This window comes from Callospermophilus lateralis, chromosome X (genome assembly GCF_048772815.1).
Source record: "Callospermophilus lateralis isolate mCalLat2 chromosome X, mCalLat2.hap1, whole genome shotgun sequence".
Classification (NCBI taxonomy): Eukaryota; Metazoa; Chordata; class Mammalia; order Rodentia; family Sciuridae; genus Callospermophilus; species Callospermophilus lateralis.
Window position 1 is genome coordinate 86,593,834 of NC_135325.1, and position 17,961 is coordinate 86,611,794.

At 35.9% G+C, this 17,961-nt stretch overlaps 1 protein-coding gene across 3 annotated transcripts in view; it reads left to right on the forward strand.

Moving 5' to 3' along the window:
- Window positions 1-17,290, forward strand: part of Mid2 (midline 2) — a 95,743-nt gene extending 78,453 nt beyond the window's left edge. For all 3 annotated transcript variants that reach the window (XM_077106863.1, XM_077106862.1, XM_077106864.1), the window contains exons 6-10: window positions 1,486-1,613; window positions 3,038-3,181; window positions 10,409-10,570; window positions 12,230-12,437; window positions 12,795-17,290. In XM_077106863.1, coding sequence (XP_076962978.1) covers window positions 1,486-1,613; window positions 3,038-3,181; window positions 10,409-10,570; window positions 12,230-12,437; window positions 12,795-13,197 — 1,045 coding nt within the window. In that variant the 3' untranslated portion in view covers window positions 13,198-17,290. The remainder of the gene's footprint in view (window positions 1-1,485; window positions 1,614-3,037; window positions 3,182-10,408; window positions 10,571-12,229; window positions 12,438-12,794) is intronic.
- Window positions 17,291-17,961: the final 671 nt, after the last annotated feature.

The following is a 17,961-nucleotide window of genomic DNA, read 5'->3' on the forward strand; positions in this document are numbered from 1 at the left end:
GTAGATGTATATGAGGGCATGCCTACATGAGGATATGTATTTGTTTAACTCCCTATCCCCTTATAATTTGTTCCCCATAAAAATTTCCTTTCTTAACTTTCTACATGTGATGCTTCTTCCTTCCACCCTAATCTGCATGTTGTTATGCCAATTTAATATTTCTTTCCAGCCTGTCATTGGCATGCACAAAGATCTTCATTGGCTTTGATTCAGAAGGTCTGATACAGAACTTAAATGTATGTATTTTGTTAAAAGCCCTTGCCCCCCAGTTAATTCTGATGCAGAAACATGGTTAAGAATTGCTCAAGTGTAGCCAGGTGAGGTGGCATATGCCTATAATCCCAGTGGCTTGGGAGCCTGAGGCAGGAAGATTACAAGTTCAAAGCCAGCCTCAGCAATTTAGTGAGGCCCTAAGCAACCAGTGAGACCCTGTCTCTTAAATAAAATATAAAATAGGGTTATGGATGTTACTCAGTGGTTAAGCACTGCTGGGTTCAACCCCTGGTACAAAAAACAAACAAAAAAGATTTGTTCAAGTGTGTAAAACATACACCATTTTTAAAAAAAAAAAATAAAAGGAATAGTAGAAATGGTTATGGGTACAGAGGTTAAAGTCAGGTGGACAAAGGTTCAATTATATTTTGATCTTTATTGGTTGTGTGATTTGGGGCAAGTTACTTTGTTTTTTCATTGTGTCAGTTTTCTCACTTGCAAAATAGAAATTGCATCTACTACACAGGGTTATGGTAAGGAGTAAATTATATTATGCATGTAAAATGTATACAAAATGTCCTATATGTATTAAACACTCAATAAATCTTAGTAATTGTATTGTTGTTGCTAGTAATTCAGTTATTAATTCAACAATTATTTATTCACCATATTTCCAACACTGTTTTAGAGACCATGGAAAATTAAGAAGTACAAAATATGAACCTCATTCTTGAGTCTCTTAGAATTAGTTGGAAAAATAAAATTATTGTAGCATATACAATATAGAACAATAAAATGAAATATAAATATTATAAAAGATCAAATAAAGGACAGGATTTACAGTAAGGTATTAACCCAGCATGTCTTTTGTTGATTATCATGAACAAAATAGAGAGGGAGGAAACAATTTCTCAAACTGCTCTTACCAAGCCTTCAGAGGTCTAGTTCTGATGCTGCCTGCCAGATGGAAAATGATGCAGAGGGGAAAAAATCCTGTATTTACTTCTCAAAATTAAGACAGGATGGGGGAGTATGTTTGAGGGGTGAACATATGTGAATAAATATGGTATAACTCTTAATTGGTTCCTGACGATTAAAATTGAAATGGTTTCTGTTGGAAAAGCACAGCTATGATATTTTCAGTTAACAAATCAAGCCTTACAAGTCATTTATTTTCACCTTGTTAAACCAGAAATCAAACACTGGATGAAGGTTGCAAACCTATGTTGATGTATATTGATGAACTTTTCTTCTTTTTTTTTTTTTCCTCAGGGTCGCTATGGCAACTGCATCTTCTCAAGTTCTGATTCCAGATATCAATTTTAATGATGCCTTTGAAAACTTTGCTTTAGATTTTTCTAGAGAAAAGAAATTGTTGGAGGGGCTAGACTATTTAACAGGTGTGAAATTACTGTGCTTTCCTTCCCATTTTAATTTTTTCAATGAGCTTTTAGTTTAAAATAATCTGAAAAGGACAATATTTACAAGTAAATGATTTTGCAATCTTTAAAATGATTGTAAAATATTAGAATGTGTCTTAGTTTATATAATTGGAGTGAAAAGTGATTTGTCAAATATTTCTGGAGTCAGAAAGGGTATACCATCCATACTTAAAGTTAAAACACAAGAAATTGCTGAGTCTATCAGTTATATATTTTTAACTGTTATAAGGGTAAAACATAGGTAAGAATTAGGGAATATTATAGAATGTCCCACATTGTTAGGTCCTACTCAAATGGTTTTAAGGAAATTTAGGAATCAACTGATCAGGAAGAAAATTGTAAGAAATAACTGGCTTGCAGACAACTTTAGAAAATACAGGATACCAAACAAATGTGATCCCTCTTGATCTGTTTTTTTCTTTAAGCATGAGCTATCTCAGCCTTATTGAGAATTTATCCTCTCTAACATCGGTTTTAGTTACTATTTTTATTTTTTAAATATTTTGTGAAACATTATATCCAGTCTCAGAGCTATTAGGACTCAGGATTAGTTTTCAAGACATGTTTTGCATATCAGAAACATCTGTCAAAAGTGACAGGGTACAATTGTTAAAATGTCTGAAATAGAGGGTAATAAATGTCTACAAAAAAGAAAATAAGGGATACAGCCTGCCTGTTAAAAATGCTGCTTACATTGAGGGTTATTGAATGGTTATTTCCTAAGAAAATATACACACACTAACATTAAATTTATAGCTGTTTTGTTAATATATTAACATAGCTATCATTTACTGAACATCTACTTTATACAGACACTATAATTATATATAATTAATCCTCACAACAAATCTATAAGGTAATTATCATCCCCATTTACGAATGGGGGAACTCATACTGATTTGCATTTGAATATACTGTCAAACATATATAATAAAACTCATTCTGAAATATAAATAAATATGCTAAGAACCATGTAATAAGAAAACCATGTGGCTACTTTGCTCTAATACCTACATATGTGTTTATAGGCAGACTAGACAGCTGGGGTGATCATCATAATAACTTATGTTGGCCTAAAATATTTCATCGTTGAAATAAAAGTACTTTGGGAGAGCTTAAGTCTCAGCACTGTGCTTCAGGTTGCATGGTTCTTGCAATCCTAAGTTTTTCTAAGAAAACGTCTCCATGGATGGGGTGCAGCTCCGTGGTAGTGTTTGCCTAGCATGTCCAAGGACCTGGGTTGGATCCCCAGCACCACAAAGCAAAACAAAACAATGAAAACTACTGCAAGAGATGTTGGGTTAGGCAGAAAGAGTAAGGATTATAAACTTGGATAAAGGAGAATGTGCTTTCCTTACCGTCTTGTCTACCTTTCCTTACAGCCCCAAACCCACCATCCATCCGAGAAGAACTCTGTACTGCCTCCCATGACACCATTACAGTCCATTGGATCTCGGATGATGAGTTCAGCATCAGCTCCTATGAGCTTCAGTACACCATATTCACTGGCCAGGCTAACTTCATCAGTAAGTCATGGTGTAGTTGGGGCCTGTGGCCAGAGATAAGGAAATGTAAGGAAGCAGTAAGCTGCTCAAGATTGGCCGGGGCGCCACGAGGCAAGTGTTTGTAAGACATGTTAGGTTGTTTAGTATAGTCTTTCATAGACAGTGTAAGCTCCTCAGGGCATTGCAAAAACTTTATTTATGGGTGGACAAGCAAGTTGTGTATTTCCTTGCTGGGCAGTCACTGGGGCCACTCCCATTTGTTTATGTAATCCCTAGCCTTTTCTCAACTAATCCATGGCACTCCACTCTCCTAAGGAGAGCGCTACTCAGCATTTGTTCCTGGACAGTTAAGCTACCATCATCACTGATTCCATGTGTGTGAACATCTCTTTCCCTGACTCTTCTTTCACTTCATTATCATGATAAAATATTTTGTTCAAAGACTATTACTTCCTTTGATGTACTGATTTGTATTAGTAAACATGGTGACAAGCCTCCTGCCTCTGTCACTCTTCCCTTTACTTCTCCCTTTCCATGAAGAATTACAGTAAATATAAAAACATGTCAGTGGACCACAAAATGAAAGATGTTATAAAGCAGTTGTTTAGCTCACCTGTTATGATGGTTTCACCTTCTGGCAGAGTAGGAACTTGATTCATCTATTGCCAGTTTACAGGCATTGAACTGAAAATTCCCCTCAATGCACTTGATGGGAGGATAGAAATAAAAGCAATATTAAAGCTGGATTCAAGACTGGGACTGATCCCCACTCTATGGTTGCATCTCCATAGCTGAAAATCAATATTTTTTTAACTTCATGTTTTTCATTTATGTCTGACTTTACAGGCCAATATGAGAGGAATTTTTCCAACTGACCCCTCATTTTGGACTTCCTTTTCCTATTTTGGTGACAATTCTGGGGCAGAATTCTGTTTTGTGACAATAGTGGGGAGGGGATAAAAGAGGACATTTGGGAGTCGAACACTAAAAAACACTTGCCTCGTGCAGCTCCAGCCTAAGCCACTTGGCTCATGTAGCTGAGTTCCTGGATGTTTCTTCAGTGACATACCTTTCTGTACTTGTCTTTCATGTTCTTAGAAAGTCTCAGAGCCAGTATCTGTGCTTCTACTTCCTAATATGGGGAGAACAGTCATTCCCTGAGAGTTGAGAGCAAATTTAAAAATTGACAAAGATCTAAAAGTTGTCACCTTTTGTTTTCAAAGCTATATATTCCTTTGTAAAGAAATATCTGAAGGATAATTCCTAAGAGTGATAGAATTATGACATCTTAGAACTGGAATGGACCTTAGAAGTCTACTCTAATCTTCTCTTCTGCCAGACATCCAATAAATTATCATCCTGTCTCTGCTTGAACATTGCCAGTGATGGGGAGCTCACTTCTAACAAAATAGCCCAATTGATTTTTGTAAAGCTATAAATAATTATCAGTGCTTCTTTTCTCTTAGTAAATAATAACAACAATAATATTTTCTATGCATATTATCATTGCCATTTATAAATACTCCTACATATATTATTTCATTTGATCCTTATGACTTCTTATTTAGCCATATGAAGTAGATTATATTGATTTTATTTCATACATTTAAAAACTGAGAGTCAAGTGAGTTGCCCAAGGTCACAGAGCTACAGAATTATGGAGTCAGGATTGAAAACCAAACTTGTCAGAGTTCAAGCTTAATGCTCCTTGAGTTAAACTATATCTACCAGTTAGTAATAGGTCTGGTATTTTGTGCCTTATTAACAAACTTGATCCATCTTTAACATACCAGTTCATCAGATAATTTTAGGTAACTTGTATATGTTCCATCTAAATTTTATCTTTTCTTGGCTAGTTATTTCAGTTGCTCCTCATACAGCATGGTTTTCAGACCCTTTCCCATCCTGATATCCTTTTTATTAACACTCTCCTGTTTGTTAAAGTGGTTTACAAAGTGTGATGTAAAAAGGGTGAATAGCATATCCAAATGTGGTTACCACAAAAGATTGCTGGATTATTTCTCTTGTACATGAGTCACTGTCCTATTGCTCTGTACTCTTACTTTTTGTATTTTGGCGGCCACATTGACTACTGACTTCACTGAGCATATAGTCAACTGAAAACTCTATGAAGTCCAAATCCTATTCCTATAATTGAGTATCTGAAACTCAACACCTTGCATTTATCTCTATTACATTTTATCTGGAACTCATTCATTGGCACATACCTATAATCCCAGTGACTTGGGAGTTTGAGGCAGGAGGATTGCAAATTCAAGACTAGCTTCAGCAACTTTGCAAGATCCTCAGCAATTTAATGAGACCTTGTCTCAAATTTTTTTAAAAAAATAGCTGGGGATGTGACTCAGTGGTACAGTACCCCTGGGTTCAATTCCCAGTACCACTACAAGAAAAAAAAATCTGGTTAGATTTGAACCCTCATTTCAGTATGCCAGGATCCTTTTGAATCCAAATACCTTCCAATACATTTGCTTTCCCTACCAGCCTGACTCTTATTTCTTCCTCTAATCATTGAAAGAAAAGTGCAATAGCACAGGAATAAAGGAAGAGACCCCTGAAGCAAAATTTCTAATTGAAATGGGAAACAATTTTATAAGAAATAAAGATGAAAATTCAAGGGGTAGTAGGGCCTGCCACTGTGGACTGAACTCCAGTTCTGAGAGCTACTTCCCCTTGAGGATTTTTCATGTTTCTTTATCCACATGTTTCTTTCTTGATGGTTAAAATTAAGGCTAGAAAAGTAGTCTCCCTGTTTTTCAACTTCCTTCCTTCCTTTTAAACCATCTTTCCACCTCTTGTAAGATTTGCAATCTTGACCAATACTGTTTCAGATGATCGTGTTAGCTGAATGAGAATTCCAACATGTGTTAGTCTTCCCAATTATTCTTTTTTCTTTCCTCGTCGCAGTTTTGTATTTTGCATTACAAAAGCAATGTTCACAACCTGTGACTGACTAGGCAGTCTATAACATGCTACCACAAAGATATAACTTTTATTTTCCCTCCTTTTCATCCCCATGCAAACTCTCTACTATGCATTTACACTAAGGTTCATAGATTTCCATATTGTGGTGTTTCCCTTTTCAACAAGAGATAAACTTCTGTTTCCATAGTTCAGTCATAAATCCCATCTCATCACATCTCAGTGATAGTCAGAGGATCATATATTTATCCAATTAAATTTAGAGATAATTTCAAAATTACAGAACAGTTCAAGACTAGCACAAAGAATGCCCATATACTCATCACCCACATTAACCTATTGTTAATATTTTGCCCCATTTCCTTTGTCATTTGAAACATTCTATTTTTGGATTTATTTATTTTTCTCTGCATTTTTATTGGTGCATTATAGTTGCATATATTAATGGGGTTTGTTGTGCCATGTTCATACAGGCACACAATTCTCTCTTTTTTTTCAGAACTGTTTGAGAGTAAATTGCATGCATCATAGTCTTTCACCCCTAAAGTCTTCAGTGGGTGTTTCCTAAGAATAAGGACATTCTCTTACATAATCATAGTACAGTTATCAACTTTGAGAAATTTAACACTGAGGCAATACTTCTATTTAAACCATCATTCATATTATAATTATAAAAGCATGGGATGTAATTTGTTCTAATTCAGTCCCCTTTTAATTTATTTATTATACTGTTCCTCATTTTAATGTTTCCTCACAATTATTTTTGGGTCACACATTCATGGCTGGAGTACTACATAAGGGATGTTATGTCCCCAGAGTGTCATATCTAGAGGCACATGATGCTGACTTGCCCTTTATTGTTGATACTGTTTTTGATCATCTGGTCAAGATATCTTCTGGTTTCTTCACCATGCCATTTGTGTTTTACTTTTGCTACTAATAAGCAAATCTGTTAAATCTGTTGATCATTAAAATGTTCTGCTACATCATCAAACCCATCTCACTTCACACCTGTTTTAGCATCAATTGATTTTTGTCTTATCCATTCTTTACTATGATGATAGAAAGATGATAATTCTCCAGCTGAGTATTCCCTCCCACAATTACAAGTTAGCACTCATATTTCTATTGTAAGCAAGAGCTCTACCCCTTGTACCCCCTCATTTGTTTATTTACTTACCAGTATGGACTCATGAATTCTCCATAATCAATGATTTATAATTCTTTACTGCCCTTATTTATTTTGGTGCTCAATTTGTCCAGCTCTGGCCAGTAGTAATCTTTCAGGATGACTTCTGGGTCTTATATTCATTCTCCCATCATTTTCATGAGGACTTCCTTACTTTCTGTCATTAAAAAAATGTTCTAGGCTTGGGGCTGGGGCTGTAGCTCAGTGGAAGAGCACTTGCCTAGCATGGGTGAGGCACTGGGTTTGATCCTTAGCACCATATAAAAATAAACAAATAAAATAAAGGCATGCTGTCCATTTAAAACTACAAAATATATTTTTTTAAAATGTTCTAATTTTGAACTTATCCTGTCCCAGCCTTGAAATCAGCCATTTTGTTCAATCAGCCTTGGTTTCTTTTAGTGGGAGAAGTAGAGACCAAGATCTGGTTATTAGGTATACACCTATGTAAGCATATGCATATACCTATAATATACATACATATATACTCTGTGTGCACACCTATATGCCCATACAAAAACATATGTAATCATCCCTTGTTATCCAGGTAAAATTGGTTCCATGATCTCCCAAGGATAACAAACTATGCATATGCTCAAGTCCCTTATATAAAATCATATAATGTTTGCATATAACCTGCACACATCCTCCTGTTATACTCGGAATCATTCCTAGATTATTTATAATACCTAAAGAAATATAAATGCTATATAAATAGTTATGGTATTGTTTTGGAAATAATGACAAGGAAAAAAATCTGTACATGTCCAGTACAGATGCAGTTTTTAAACATTTTGGACATGTAGTTAGTTGTTTCTTTAGACAGAGAACTTGAAGATAAGGAGGGCTGATCTATATATTTTAGAAGTCATTGAGTCACATCAGTGTCAATTCCAACCCATCCCCATGAGTTCTTTCTCACCTTCCCTCATTCCATATTTGTATGTTCCTTCTTCCATAGTGGGAACCCTGTCTCCCAACAACATCAATATGTGTACTTATTTACTCAATATCATATCTAAAATACTTTCAGAGTTGCTCTGCTCATATCACTACAAACAGAAACCACCTAACAATAATTCAAGGGTCTGCTTGTCGTTCTACCTTCCTCATTGCTGTGGTGTGATTATTATTTATTGGAAATTCAGTTGTCATTAGTTCCAGTCTAGTTTTCAGTCTTTTCCCATCCTTGCTCATTTAACTCAAAAAGATATACTCAAAGAAGTATCATTTCCTCCCATGTCCTTTTAAGATTTTTTTAGTTGTAGATAGATACAATACCTTTGTTTTAATTATTTATTTTTATGTGGTGATGAGGATAGAACCAAGTGCCTCACACATGAGAAACAAGTGCTCTACCACTGAGCTACAACCCCAGGCCATTCTCCCATGTCCATTTAATCCTCTTCCTCCATCCTCATCCTTTCAGGATAACTAACTTCATTATTTTTTGGGTTATCTTTCCTATTGCTATTATTGTTGTTTTGCAAACAGAAGACACTTTATTATGTTCTCACTTTAATTTTTCTCTCAAAAAGTGTGGCATACTATAGATGCTTTTGTTTAATTAACTTTTTACAATTCATCATATATCCTGGAAATCACCCTATATTATCTCATAGAGATCATACATATTCTTTTTCTGCAGATGTATAATACTTCATTTTGAAGTTTTTTTTTTTTAACTGTTGGAAGTGTATCTAGAAGATCATATAATTTCCTCTTTGTATTAAAATTTTATGTGCACTTTTTGATTCACATGTGTATTGGTACATAGATATGCAGGGTCTCAAATAATATTCCTGACTGTTATCCTTATTGTCTTTTCGTAAGAATCACCAATGCCTCCATGTACTTATTCTTTATACAACATACATTTGCCTCCTATTATGTTTCTTTTTCTAGTTTTAATTTAGGCTTTTTCAACCTTCCCCCAAATGAATTATAAAACTCTTTTGATCAGATCACTTGCAAAACACTCATGACTTATTATTTCCAATTTCCAACCTCAGTACATCCTTTACTAGAGCTGCATAGAAGTGACCAAATCCATTACTCATTTTCCTTGCCCTTTCCATCATCTGGTAGAATTGTGGTTAAAAAGTGGTAAGCTGACTGAAAAAAGAGATAACAGCAGAGGGAAATCTAGATAACCCGTAGGCTAGAATGTAGGTTCTTCTTTTACTGAAAGCTAGTCAAATATATATTTTTAATTATGTATATTCCCCCTTTTAAGTCAAATTTATAGTCTAAAAGACCTTCAAAATCAGAAATCTGGATCTCTGATTTCTTTCCATACTTTGGAGGGGAAAAGTTTCCAGATGATAATGTGTTCCTAGACTATCCAATCCCAAAGAAGTATGAGAATCAGCCAGGAAGGGGTAAAAATGTACAGTGTCAGACTGAGATGATATCTTATTTTGATTATCATGTCATCTCATTAACTTCTCTGACACTTTGAAACCCAGCAAGATTGGTACATGTGAAGATGGGTACTAAAGAGGAATCGTAAACCCTGAAAGCCTCACAAGCTTACAGAGACAAACACTGTCCTTAACTCCATGAAATGTGATGTAGTGGAGAGATTACTAGACTGGGATTAAAAGATTCTACTTAGCACCCTCATCAAAAATCTATGACCTCAGGCATGTCTTCTCTCCATTCTAGTTTCCCATATGTAAAATGAGGGAAATTCAATGTCTAGGTGTCCCTTATGCTTTGAGTTTTCATGTTTCTGGGCTCTGCACAGGACTGCTCCACCCATGAAAGGCCAGATTCAGCCTGTGGAGGAATGGGCACTTGGGGTAAAGATCCAGTGACTCCATAAGAATGATGGTTCTGTGTATTTGGCATAATGGTCATTCCTGAGTTATTTGGCAAAAAAATGAAATAACCTAACTTTTGTTAGTGGTTACAAGTCAAGAACGTGGCATAAGCCTAGCTCTGTGGGACTAAAAAATAGTGGAATCATAAGCTCTTGTTCATTCCATTTTGTTGTCCAGGACTCAAAAGAAAATGAATTCACTTTGGGGGGCTTATGATTGAATTTTCAGTGTGCTTTTCATCCTCTCTTTAGAACCTGTTGATTGATGTCCTTGTTTTTTCCCACTTTACAGGCCTGTATAACTCAGTGGATAGCTGGATGATTGTTCCCAACATTAAACAGAATCATTACACAGTGCATGGACTCCAGAGTGGAACACGCTACATCTTCATTGTTAAAGCCATAAACCAAGCAGGCAGCCGGAACAGTGAACCTACCCGACTAAAAACTAACAGTATGTTGTGATTCTAAAAGGAAAGATCCATTTTCTTCTCCCCAGGAAGGATAACCCGAGCAGGCACCCACAATAGTGTGTGAGAGCAGCGGCACTGTGTGGAGGAGTTTTACTCTTGTAATTTGTGTTTTGAACAAGAAGTTTGTTGGTGTCTATGGGAGATTTGTGGACAGAGAGATACATAAAATAGCTGATTGTTTGGTAGAATGTAACTGAAACGTTTTTCTCTGCTTTTCCCTGCCCCCATGCTTGGTGGAAAATTGAGGGAAAGACCATTATTTGTGATTATGCAGCAAACCTCTACTGTAGAGAAGCCATATCTGTTAGGAATGCTTTTGACCACAAATAATAGAAAATGCAACTAACTTAGCTTAACCATTAGTATTTGTTAGTAACTCAAACAAATAGTTTTTTTTCTTTTTCTGAATGCACAACGAGTGTAACTCTTCATCATGTACAACCACAAGAATGGGATCAAAATTGTAATGGGTTGCACTCCATGTGTGTATAATATGTCAAAATACACCCTACTGTCATGTATTTCTAAAAACAAAAAACAACAACAAAAAAGAAGTTTGAAGGTAGGCAGTTCAAGGCTGGAGCAGCAGCTCTGCAGTATCATAAATGGCACTGGTACCTTCTCCCTTTGTGCACTGGTTTATTGCCATGTGATCACAAAATGGCTACTGCAAACTCCAGATATCTTATTTCTTTTAAAGATAGGAAGACAGAATTAAACCATTGGTACACATGATGACTTTCTCCTCTATCAGGAAAATAGAAAACTTCCCAGAAGTTTCTACCCCTCTGACTTTAGTTCCATCTCATTAGCCACCTTTGGCAGCAAGGGAGGATAGGAGATTGGGTAAAAGAAAATAAATAGGGAATGGGAATTGTGCCAGCCAACAGTGTCTGTCACAGAAGCATTTTAATAATAAAGCTTTTGCCATACCCAGCAACTGGCCTCTGTAACAATGCTTTGGTCATATAGTTATAAAGAATTATCTGTTGTGAATGATCCTTACACAATAAATGTTTTCTCTCATCACTGATGATGCACTGTCACTCAAAGATGCCTAATGATATTTTGTTTACATTCCAATTTAATGAGAGCAAAAACTTATTCTTTTGCTGAGTTTTTTTCAGGTTTTGTCTTCTGTTTTTGCCACCAAACAGCAATTGCCTTATAGGTACTCCTCACTTTGTCCCCCTCAAATATCATGATACTCCTTCTCTTACAATCTACCCGAATTTCAAACCACCCACTGAAATAAAGCAAAGTACAAAACATATTTGAGGACACAGCCCTTAGAAACATCCTTTTTAATTTGATAATATATTCTAGTGGGCAGCTGACTAGCTCTCATATGCTTAGAATATGATTTCAGGAAAATACTCATATGAGAGATCCAATTTTTTCCTGCAGTGGTGAAATAAATGCCTTTAGAAGATAATTTTGTTGGGGATTGGCCTCTATTCTTATTTAATTGAAAATGTGGCTTCTGATCTGCCTCCTTAATATAGTCTAAACAGTAGCCAACTTGCACTGACCAAAGAATGATCATTATATCAAGGCTCCACTGCTATTGATGGTCCTGGAAGAAAAAAGTAAAATTCTTAAAAGCTTCATCATGCTTTTTCTCTTTTCAATTTTTTCAGGCCAGCCCTTTAAACTAGATCCTAAAATGACTCACAAGAAGTTGAAGATCTCCAATGATGGATTGCAGATGGAGAAGGATGAAAGCTCTCTGAAGAAAAGTCATACCCCAGAGAGGTTTAGTGGCACAGGGTGCTATGGGGCTGCAGGAAATATATTCATTGATAGTGGCTGCCACTATTGGGAGGTGGTCATGGGTTCTTCAACATGGTGAGTGGATCTAATTTTTCTTTTTTCTTATTCCCTCTCTTTTTAAATCCCTGGGGATTCAATTTTATAGCATAACCATAATATCAATAAGACATGGTTAAAAAGTATGTGATGAAAATCAGTCCTAGAAAAAAAATTTCCATTTTTAATAAGATTATGGAATATATGTGGTGGTAGGAGATGGAAATGACTACATAGCTCTAATTGCTAACTTTTCAAAGCTCTATTGATATTAGCATTTTGTAACTATTGAAGGCAAAAACATGTATTCTACTTCTTATATGTCCTATATGGTGTCTAGAACAACTCATATCATTTATGAATGTGTATTTCTCTCTCCTTTCCATTGTTTCACAGGTATGCAATTGGTATTGCCTATAAATCAGCTCCAAAGAATGAATGGATTGGCAAGAATGCATCTTCATGGGTCTTCTCTCGCTGCAATAGTAACTTTGTAGTGAGACATAACAACAAGGAAATGCTGGTGGACGTGCCCCCACAGTTGAAGCGTCTAGGTGTCCTCCTGGATTATGACAACAACATGCTGTCTTTCTATGACCCAGCTAACTCTCTCCATCTTCATACCTTCGATGTGACCTTCATTCTTCCAGTGTGTCCAACATTTACAATCTGGAACAAATCCCTAATGATCCTCTCTGGCTTGCCTGCCCCAGATTTTATTGATTACCCTGAGCGGCAGGAATGCAACTGTAGGCCTCAAGAATCCCCTTATGTTTCTGGGATGAAAGCTTGCCATTAAATTTCAAGAGAGCATATAATTCACTGGCTCTCCTGTTCAGCAGTTCTTCCCCTCAGTTAGTGTTCAATATACAAGATAAAAATAAAATTCATCTGAAGCATCCAAAATAACTAGATATTGTAGAGTTAATTTTTGTGCATTAAAGCTTGTTTTTGAATCAATGTAATCGAGTTCCTCAGAACAAATTATCTGAATAGTCTGGGTTCAAGCCATTGAAGATGAAATTTAGAGAAAGCCTCTGTTGTCATTGGACAATTAAAAATTCCCAGTGATTTAAGAGTTTAAATTATATTAGAAGGAATTAGGGTAATTCTAGGTAATAATGTAGAAAGATACTCTGAACAAGGAGCTAGCCAGCCAGAATAGGGTATGGTGTTCAGCCTTTCTAGTACTGGCCAGTTTGGCCAAGTAGAATTTTTAACAGTGTCAAATGATCACATATTGTATGTCTCTTTTAATAAAAACCTACAAGCAATGCTTCACTACAAAGAAAACATGGATGTATATATAATATATAAAATAATCAAATTCATTTTATATATTATATTTACAAAATAAAAATTTTAATTTGCACATTTGAGTGATAAATATACTGGAAGGAAAAATAAAATACACCATTCATTTTTTTCCCTAAAATAAACAACAAAATCAGCATTTCTCCCCTCCCCCTTCCAACTCTTCCTTCCCTCCTCTTGTCACACACACACATAATATATGCAATCATTGACATAGACTGTGAGAAGCACTCTTGGTTCGATTAAGAGAGACTTGAGGAGAACATTGTACAAGAGATGTTATTGCTAGATAGAAAACTGATCCAGGTGGAAGTGTCCTATGTGGCACAATTTCATGGATGATACTTAATAGTGGAGATCCATCTGAATTGTTAAACATTATGTCAGAATATTACAAAGAAATATGGTTTCATCATTCACACATATATACATTTCCCAGAATTAGGCCAAAACGGTTGTATAATGCAGCTTCTGTAGAAACTTGCTTTACTTAATCAGTAAGGAAGGAACTGTATAGATGCAACAACTATTTGCATATAAATATACTGTTTTCAGATTTTAAAAAACCCCAAAACTTCTGAAGTGCTCTCAAAAGCCTGAGAATAGTTTGTTATTGTTAAATGAGGTTAAATACTATTTCCATTTACAATCTTCTTCACACTATTCATTTATTTAGCCATCTTTTCAAACGCAGACATTAACTTCATCCTCATCAGCAAAGTTGAAGGGAAATGAATTTCATGGTCTATGATTTTTGCCAGTTGTATTGCAGAGACTAAGAGCTATCAGATTCATAGCTTTCTCCTTTTCCAGGAGCTAAGTCTTCCCCAAGGAGTCTGTTCTTTGGGAATTGTGATAATTCTGTTTTGCAATTATGAAGTGATAGCTATAGCTACAATCACTTGTAGATTGGAGCCTTAAAGTAATGTCAAAACTCTGCTCATCTTCCTTTCTTTCAGCATGGTAAATGCTCATTTATTAATTTGTTAAATAAACTATTAGATGCCAGGTAACACACTACTGCCCTGAGAATGCACATATTAAGAAAACAGTTCTTGCTCTCAAATGGCTTATGATTCTGCATAAGAGAAAGAGTATCTCTATAAATATCACCCAATTACAGATATTGTTTACCCAACATGGAAAGCAAGACTGATGCAGATATAAAAGGAAGACTCAAATGTAATGGTAAAGTCAGCTTTCTGGCTTTAAAGACCATATGTACTTACTGCTAATCAGGAAATGAGCAACCCCAGTAAGATTAAGTAGTGCTGGCAAACAGCTTACTGTAATGGAAAGCCTTTGGGTTATAATTTTGAATTAGAATAATCCTAGTTTCTCTGCTATTTACTAGTAGTGTGACCAAGGGTAGGTATTTTACTTCTCCGAGCCTCTGTTTTCTTTTCTGTAAAATAATACTTCACAGGCTGTTTCAAAGATTTCAAAAGATAGCATGTGGGGGCTGGGGCTGTAGCTCAGTGGTAGAGCACTTGCCTAGCATGTGTGAGGCACTGGGTTCCATCCTCAGCACCACATAAAAATAAATAAATAAAGATATTGTGTCCATCTACAATAAAAAAAAAATAAAAAAAAAAGATTGCATGTGGAAACTGCCTAGCACAGCACCTGGCATTTAGTAAGTGTGTCATATATATTAATCTCCTTCTCAAAGCCTTTTACTGCCCTGGGACAATAATTTTTCCACCCTACTTTTGACTCTAGCCTGGATTAAATTTCTCCACCTCTCACTCTCTCAACCAGACTAACACCTGATCTCCTAACTGAGTTACGGGCCCCTCTTTGGAACCCACATTGCACTCTAAGTATCCCCTCCCTGAGCAATAATCACAGTGTATAGCAGTGTTTTTCAAAATGTCTTCAGAACACTTATATTAGGATCACCTTCCATGGTTTGTTTGTTAAAACAACTGATTTCTGGACCCCGCATAATTAGACTATCTGGAAACAGGCAGAAATGTACATTTTTGTCAAGCTCCTCAGGTTATTCTAATGCACATGAAAGTTTAATGTATAATAATTATCTTCCATATTAGACTGGGAATGCCTTGAGGGCAAGGACTATGTCTTGTTGTTGTTGTTGTTGTTGTGTTTTTAATACTTGGCACAGTGTCTGGAACAGAATAGTTGCCTGGCTAATGTTTGTTGAACAAATGTATGAATGAACAAATGAACAAGCAAAATTTATCTCTTGTACTCTGATGACCAGGGTGGTATTTGTTATTTACTGGGCAGAAAAATTTGGTTATTTCTCCATTTTGTCTGTATTGATATTATTTTGAAAATGCAATAGGGCTCATACATATAAATGAGCATTGTTCTCCTCAAATACACTTTGGCAGTCATCTTGGGGAATTGTCTTTGGAACATGTGACACCATTCTTTTCAATAACATTTCAATTTTTTTCACTTTGTTCTTTGAAGGTATGTTTAAGTTGATTATAGGCTAAAATCACTCAGAACTAAGCCTACTAAATAAACTGGGAAGTGAAACAGTTTGAGGTAAGCAATGAAGTTTGACTGTAAAGTCTCAACTTCTGAGCCAAATAATGAAGTGACTTCCAAGATACAGCAAAGTTGCAAAGCACACAGTAGGGATTCCTCAAGTCCCACATATTTACTTTAGTAAACTTAAGACTTTCATAGAATCCTGGCAGTGCCAGGAACCATAAGAGAAGCCATTGGCTGTCTCTAGCTTAGCCCAGTTGCACAAGGGGAATAGAATCTGTATTTAACATCTTCAAGGAAGGTGACTTCATAAACTTTTTTTGTTGCTTTACTCAATCTATTCTCCACAGCTCTTTCTGCTAGAAAATTATTTTCTGTCTGCAGTTTATGCTTTTTTTTTTCACTTTTTATATTGTCTTCTTGAAGAAAGCACAAAAATAAAGTTTAGCCTGTTTGAGAATATGAAAGAAATTTTAATGCCACATAGAGGTTCTGGCTATTTACCTATAAGTAAGAGTAGCTGCATCTGGCTGTATTTTTATTATGTCATTCCATTGTGTATCTTCAGATGCAGTGAAATTCCAATTTCAGCAAAATCACTTATACATTCTTTTCAGCAAAAATACTCTAGACGAATTTTTTAAGCTTCCATGGTTTACATATTTATATATGATGACTACCTGGATGGAGCAATCCATGGATGGACTTTTGAATTAGCTCAAATATTTGATACCCTTTCTTCCAAGGAAAAAAGAAAGTGAGGCAGGTAGATATGAACCACACCCACACTTATTTCTAGCTCCTGAAGCCAATTTCAGCCTTAGAGCCATTGGCTGTACTTGGCTGTGTATTACAAGTTGGCCAGACATTGCCATCAAGTTAGGAAAAGCTGCCCTTTATGGTGTGGTCTGCCGGCTTCAGACATATGCTGTGTTATTATTATTGGCTAGAATATTTATTAGAATCTTGTTGAACTATTTTTTATCAAATACTTTATCCCAGACTTTGTACTGGGAGCTCTGGACCAATAGTGTCTCTCCCAGTGAAACAAATATGAGCATCTGTGAATTAAACACAGTCTCATCCCTCTCTAAAATATCCCAGCCCATCCAAAATGCTATATTATGAATTAAATAAATATATATGTATTCATGAGTTCTTGGCTGTCTGTCACTGGAATTTAATTGGGGGAGGACTAAATGAACAATTATGGGTTACTGGAATTGGGTAAGTGACTTGGGGGAAAACACTCATCATATAATATGTAGAGATCTGTGCAGAAAGGGGTCTAGGAGGTCTGGAACTCAGGATCCAATAATGAAGACTTTTATTTTAGGAGCTATTTGCAGTCAACTCCAAGGAAATGAAGATATAAAGTTCAAAGAAATATGACACATCCAGTTTCAGGAACTGGAATGGAAGTTAGGAACTAAGGGAGAACAAGTAAGTCCCTAGTGCCAGAACTCATTGGTTAAGGTCGGAGTAGGACCAGAAGCCAGTGAGCTAGCTTACTGTTAAATAATTGCTTTATAGGAGGAGCCTAGGAATGGTAGGCAGTACCTCAGGGTTGGGATTTAAAAGAAATTTTAATGCCACATAGTAATTAATCAGATTTGATGTTGCCCTGAGACTAAAAGGCCATGCAATGTGAAGCAAACAGGGCAGTCAAGTAGGCAGTTAGAGTAGTGACTTGAAACGAGGTCAGACCAAGGGCCTACAGAAGTATAGCCCAAAGGCAAGAGGATTAAAACATAAAGGAAAAAAAAACATAAAGGAGACAAGA